Source organism: Anser cygnoides, chromosome 8, assembly GCF_040182565.1.
Source record: "Anser cygnoides isolate HZ-2024a breed goose chromosome 8, Taihu_goose_T2T_genome, whole genome shotgun sequence".
Lineage (NCBI taxonomy): Eukaryota > Metazoa > Chordata > Aves > Anseriformes > Anatidae > Anser > Anser cygnoides.
The window spans coordinates 31210915-31217908 of record NC_089880.1 but is presented as its reverse complement, the minus strand read 5'-3'; the positions used below and the strand labels follow the sequence as shown (position 1 = coordinate 31217908).

The 6994-nt window shown below is 35.5% G+C and overlaps 1 protein-coding gene across 2 annotated transcripts in view; it reads left to right on the top strand.

Annotated features, from left to right (window-relative positions):
• The window catches only part of ITGB3BP (integrin subunit beta 3 binding protein), a 29252-nt gene that overhangs the window by 1004 nt on the left and 21254 nt on the right, over positions 1 to 6994 (top strand). For both annotated transcript variants that reach the window (XM_048062003.2, XM_067001949.1), the window contains exons 2-3: positions 2759 to 2801; positions 5940 to 6075. In XM_048062003.2, the coding sequence (XP_047917960.2) occupies positions 2759 to 2801; positions 5940 to 6075 (179 nt within the window). The remainder of the gene's footprint in view (positions 1 to 2758; positions 2802 to 5939; positions 6076 to 6994) is intronic.

Sequence of the window (6994 nt, the reverse complement as noted above, 5' to 3'; positions counted from 1 at the left end):
AGTTTTTTGTATCCTAATCTGTCTGTGACTGCTACCATTATGTTCATTCATAAATGGACTATGATGGAAAAAAGAGAAGAATATGTGGAGTTAAAAACAAAATAAGAAATCCATTTCTTTACAGAAAGTTAAATTGCATACCTAGACTCGTAGTTAACCTCAGATTAGTGATTTTACCAGAACAGTATGTGAGTGAGCAAAAATCTCTGAATATTAGTGAGGAACTGACAATGTGGCCTAGAATGGTAGGTCAGCAATATGCTATAGCAGTAATATGTAGTTCTTACACCTGATAAATGTTATGGGTAAAATAATCCTTGCAGGGTGTACAGCGAGCTATAAACTCATGTCATCATACTCTGCATAGTTCAGAAAGTAAAATAAGCCTTGTTAGGGAATTTTGAACCAATTCAAGAGTAGGAAACTCAGATAAATAAGTTAATGTGTACTGTAATCGCATATGCATCATCTTTCTGCCTCTTCTTCACATTCTGGCTTTGGATTCTACTCCAGAGCCATAGCAAGGCTTTTCCAGCCATGTAAAAAAAGGCAAACCAAACTAAAGTTGGTGCGCTTCCTCCATGGTGTTTCCTAAAATGCTCTGGGAATTTTGTTTGGACTTAGATGTGAACATAAAAAAATGTTCATCTTTTGAAAAATCTGAGAATAAAGGCTTTGGCTGACTGGGTCTTCAAAACTCATCCAGGCATCTAACGTGTTTCGGTGATCCTAGCCGAGGAGTGCATGCAGGCTAAGAGCACAAATGTTAACTTGTTTTGGGTGAATGGCAAATGCCCAGCGATTTTTGCGTTCTCTTGTTATAGAAACAGAAGGACGATAACTAAAAAGAAGCCAATGAGCAAAAACGACTGCTGGATAGGACAGAATCTGAGTGGGATGAGCGAGGCTAAGCTGACTCCTGAAGCCAAACGTGTACCCATACGGCTCCTCCCAGGATAGAAGTGCTTGTCTGGAGTGAGGCTGCTTCTTCAGCACCGTGGCTCAGGGTGTTTGCTGGGGTTTTGCAGGCCAGCAGAGGGCAAATCGGGCTGTCTACAGCTCTATTGCCGTACACAATATTTGACAGACTTTAAATAACATGGTCTTGACCAATCCACAACTTTTTTCTCTAAGAAATTTTCTAAATGTTTATAATTTAGTGCAATTTTCATGCGATTTCTCATTTATCTTTATCCTACAGCTATGTTCAGTCCCGATTCTCCTTTACTTTGGCTTCCAGCATCTTTTGAAGTCCATCATAAAAACTTCCATCATCACAGGCCTCAGTATAACATGCAAATGCATCGGCCCCTAGAGCACCCTTTTGGAGTAGATATATTAATAAATATAATGTTTCCCTGCTGCCACTGGGGTGGAAGATGTAATGGAGTCTGCATTCCTTAAGCAATATGGGTTGCTATTTAAAAAAGAAATACATTGTAAAGAATTCCATCAAACCCTTACAGCTTTGACTGCCCTTTGGCAAGAATTTCAGTCACTTTTTTTTTAATTTAAATGTTACATGTTTACTTGGCTTTTTTTAAGGTAGAGTACTTCTTTCTTTGTGTGTGTGTGTGTAACAGAGATGATTGTAAACCAGTATTAATTAAAAACCTTTACCTGAGTTACATTTCAAAGACATGTTTTCCATGTTTCCATTTTTACAACACTTTAATGCAGGTTTGGAGCAGTACTGTAAATTAGAAGAGGATGTATTTGGAATAAGGTCATCTTAATTCCCTACAAGACAAAACATTCTTTTCTGAGATGAAAATTGAGCAAAGTTCTTGAAATATGATGTATTTTCCAAATCTTGTTTAATTTGATACAGTATATATGTTTCGTGGGGACTGTTCATATAAAGATTTTAGTTTTTTTCTTCATTGTTTTATATAATGCTTTAAACTGTTGTTAAGATTTAAGAATGTACTTTAAAAGTTTCAGTTGTCTCTGGGAAAAATAGTCTTAATTTATGTTGACCTTTCTTTCCTTTGAGCTTTTAGTCTGCATTCAATAAAATTTTGATGACTGCTCTTTAGAAGACAGCTGTACGATATAAAGTATTATAAATATTCAGCTTTCCTCTTCTAGCGTTGCCATTAACAGCTGGGCATCCAGTTCAGCAGAGCAGATTTTGCAGAGAGAGCTTGGCATGTTCCTGAATCAGTATAGTGAAGAAGACTAGCAAATAGTTTCGTATGGTTTGGGGACCTGTAAAGACATAGAGCATCTGTTCCCCAGTTAAGTCATAGTCTGGTAGCACTGAATCATGTTAAGAGCTAAAATGATGGGAAGAACTACTTTTTTCACCTTGGCTGTACCTGGGCTTTAAATGCCTGATGTGTTATTTCTACTAATGGAAAAATAATTTCAACCCTTGCTCAGAAGGTAGGTAAATAATAATGCTTCTGCGTTTTTTCATTGTTTATAGTCTTTTAGAAAGAGACAACTGAACATTTTGTGTTCTGTGCAATTTCACTTAAGTGTCTTAATTTTTATCTCTATTATAAAATGGAGAATTGGATTTTCCTACGCAAACGCTTTATCCTTCTAAGCAAGCAATGTTTTTGTTGCACAGTATTTTGATCAGTTAATGTATTTGTTTTAGATGAGATTAGTTTTCTTGTGCAGCATTAAAAAAAAAAGTGAAACATATGAAAAAGAAACATGTCTTTTAAAATAACAGATTATAAACCTTACTACCAGAAATCTTTGTGTCTAGATGATTATAAAATTTGTCCATGTTTTTATCTTGCAGAGCTAAGAGATCACTGAAGTTGGATGGTGGTAAAAAATATAACGTAAGTATTCTTGGTATGGGATAATTTGGGATATGTTTGTGTGTAAATGCACGTATAACTGTATGTAAACATGGTATTTCATTAGTTATGCTTATGTTACAGATTGGTTGCTGTCTAGAAAAAAATCTCAGGAAGGCACAAAATTACTGATGGAAATATTTGTATAAAATCTGTTGGATTCTATTTGTCACAGAACTGCCTGGCTTTAAGTAATGTATAACTGAAAGAATCATCTGAAAATAATGGGTGAAATATGCATATTTTTATTGCCTTCCCTATTTACGCAAGAGCTGAATGAGTTAAGATCCTTGGTGAAATCATTTATTAGAAACTAGCTCCGTTATCCTGGAAGCAAATGTTCTGCCATGTAATTGTACATGTAACAATATGGAATTATGATAATGCTGTAATCTGCATATTATAAACTGCAAAATTGAAATGAAAACATTAAAGGCATTTTCATGACAAGGATATAATTACCTCCCTCAGCAAATCTGGCATAATGAAACAATAAAGTACTAACACTGCAATAAATTTCACCACAGTTATCACAATAAAAATAAAATTGTACTGTTGCTATTATTTTTTGTAAATGCAGCTATAGTATACTCCCAGTACCAGCATGTCATGACATATGTCAGTTTATTATCTGCTTCTACCAACAGTGGGTGTTGCTGCAGACACCAATGCAGAGAAGCTTGTGAGGATGGCAGTGTTTGAAGGAAGGAAAATTTTTGGAAAAGTATATAAAGAGGAAATAGCTGGTCAGTAAATGAGCTCCCAATAAATCTCCACATCTGTGTCCTTTTGAAGAGATTTGTTTATATGCAGCGCATACTTGGAGGTCTCGCTGGTAGTTTGCAAAATAGAAATGTGCAATTTTAAAAATTTGCTAGATTTTTTCTTCCTTTAAAGAAAGATGGCAAAATACTGCAATGGCACTAAAAAAAATCATTAGCAATTTAATTAGCAGCTTAGTGTACCATTACCCAACTTGTTCTGCTCAGAATGCAGCTGTGACTGTAATTTTGCATCTGTTTCTTGGGTTGTAGTAACATTTTTGTAGATGAGTGGTCCAGCTGAAATTACACACAATTCTTTTTATGCCTTAAAGCTATTCCTTCCCTGCCTCCCTCCCCATAAGATAAAAAGGAAGAGTTGCTCGGTGGTTACCTGCGTTCAGGAAACCTTGTTCAACATAAAGCTTAACAAAAGCCCATCTGAATGATGAAAACTTTTATTGGAATCTCAGTAATAATGTGGGTTTACACTATGATTTTTAGTTCATACAAAGCCTCTAACAGGTACGTACCGATGATTTAAAGTGTGCCGTAATTAAATAACAGAATTGAAGGTAGAAAGGAATGTAAGGTAATAAACACACAAGGTTTGTGTGAAGTATTTCTTTTAGCTCTGCCCCTTACATTGCCATTTCTTCAGTTCCTCTCCTGTTATTCAGGAGGACCTCGTTCCACCTGCTGGTCAGACTACCCAAAGTATGCCCAAACTGACCAGATCAGAATCAAGTATTTTTAAACTTTGTAATTTTGGTATGCTACCATTTATTTTTATATATATATATATGCATAACTGGAGTAGGACCCTTCTATCTAGAACAGAAGTTCTTACTGCCAAATAAATACTGTCCTTCTAAGTGCTACAGTAACTTTTTTTTCCAGGTAGCTGCTCAAAGGAGATTGGATTCATATCCAGAAATATGGTGGCTGAGGTGACTGCTGGTCAGTGTTAAGCAGGAAAAATATCCTGAAAGTGTAAGCAGATTGCAGATTGTCCCTGTTACAGAAGAAAATTTATGACAATTAAATGCCTGAAGTGGTATCAATACTTTACAGTAATTAGTATTTCATTAAAAAAGAAAAAAACACACACATTTCTTCAACCTGGGTGAACGTGGCATAGTATTAGTGCTGACAGACTGATGATTTCTGTCAGGTACTGTTTAAAATACCAGTAGTCTGCAAAGAGAGTGTGAACAGCTGATGCAAAATGATTTAGGGTATTCAAGACTAAAACAAGACAGATTGATTTCCAGGTGGTATGAGAAAGCTAGGTAAGTGGGCAGCAAATTATATCCTTTGAAATACAGTGTAAGTCATAATACTGATGACCAATGCTAACACTGTTAGACTCTAAATTAAGGATAACTGCTCAAGGGAGAGTAAGGGAAGACAGGCATCAAAACTGCAGCTTTGTGTAAAAGAAATAAAAATAGAATAGCTAGCAGCACTGGAGATAGAAGGCTGTTCCATGAATCAGTGTCACATCTTCACTTGAATTAGAATTAAATGTATTGTCACTGTTTTAAAGTATAATTGCAGATCTTATACTTTGAACCAATATCATTCTGTGAAATAAAATGAGTGTGAACATGGGTGGTGGTACAAGTGGCACAGGAAATGCTTTCAAATGAGAGGTGAAAAGATCAGGAGGCTTTAATACGAGTTTGGTACAATGACTTCTGGAGCTCATTCTGGAATTTTGGTGAAGCCAAGAACATAGTAGAAGTTGTAATAAAAACACTCATTTGTACAGATAACGATAGAATGCAGGTCTGTGTAGGTGTGAAAAATTGAGTATTGTGCTTTAGGACACTTAAATTAACAGCTGGCTGGAACTGAGAAGAAAACTTCTGAGGGTTACATAGCTGCCTGTTATGCTTATAGGTACAACTCATGTTCCTTGTCTACTATTTATTTCACCTGTAAGCATATACTTTTTAAAGGGAGTTTCCTTGTTATAACACTGTAACAATTTAATTCTATAAACATTAATATTTTCTTTCATTAAATTACTCAGCAATGAAATACAGCCTTTTCCCTGGGCTTCGATTCTTCCTGGATTGTAGAGTTTTGAGTAAAACTGATGTTTGTACATGTATTATGTGCTTCCCATAAATGGGAGTAAAGTTTGGAATTACTTAGAAAAAAAATCTTTCACGAAAGGCTTTGGCTGATTTGGGATGCAGTATGCAACTCTGCTGATAGGAAGGGTAGAGGCTGGAATGCATTCGCTTTGCAGAGGGAAAGTTTGTAACTGTTGTGGGTTCAGATGGACACAGATGCCCCTATATCTTCAGCCAATGTTGATCCAGATTCTTTGTCTTTTATTACATGTCAGCCATCTGAAGCAACACCTTTGACCAAAAAGAAGAATCTAAACTCGTACTCGCCGACAACAGGAACATGCCAGATAAGTCCATTTTCATCTCCCACAAGTCATAACGCACAAGATCTCAGAAATGGCCTATCAAATGGTTAGTTGAACATTTTGTCTTTCTTATTGCAACATTTTTCTGGTTATTGGCTTGATTTAGTAATTTATGTCTCATGTTTGAATTCTTTTTTGTCTTAAAGCTATGTACTTCCCAGTTTGGGGTAGAGGGGCAGGTTTAGCTGTTCATGCCAGAAAAATAAATGAATGCATCCATGCACACATACTGCATTTCTCAGTTCTGAGTCTTCCTCTATGAATATTGAAAGTTATGTAGATGTTATCAGATCAAAGCTAAAAAAGAAGCTGAATTAGTCTAACTATTCTTCTTTGCCTTCTTTTATGTAACTTTTGTACCATTGTTTTTCAGAGTAAGGCAGTGTTTAATTAAGTTAACATAACGTTGAATGTCACTAGCTCTCAGAAAATATACCTTTATATTTATTTCCCATTCATTTTAGGACACGTGTCCACTCACACAGTCAGTTTTTGATGCAGACAAACTAGGACTGCTCAAGAAGTATATTTTTGGTAGACTAACCTGCTTGTATGCTTATATACGTTGTGGATTTTAAGTGTAGAGGAATCACTAACTCACCTATTATGACTTCTTGTATTTTTTTTTAATACAATGAGACTTGTCATTTTCCCCAGATAAAGCCCAAGAGCTTTTGTTTCCCTGCATTGTAATTCCTATAAAGATGGTTGTCTCAATCCGAAAACTTCAAATGATTTTAAAAAACAACAATAATAACAACAACAATAATAATAATAATCCATCACTTCCCTTGTTAACATGTTCCTTGTTCAGTTCCATCACTATCTTAAAAATAAAAAATCTTCTGTCTGATTTTGAATTTGTCTGGCTTTAATTTTCAGCCATCAGTTCTTGTTATGCCTTTTTGTTGGGTTAAAGAGCTTTTTATGCCCCATATATTTTGGAATTTATGTGCAGTAATTGA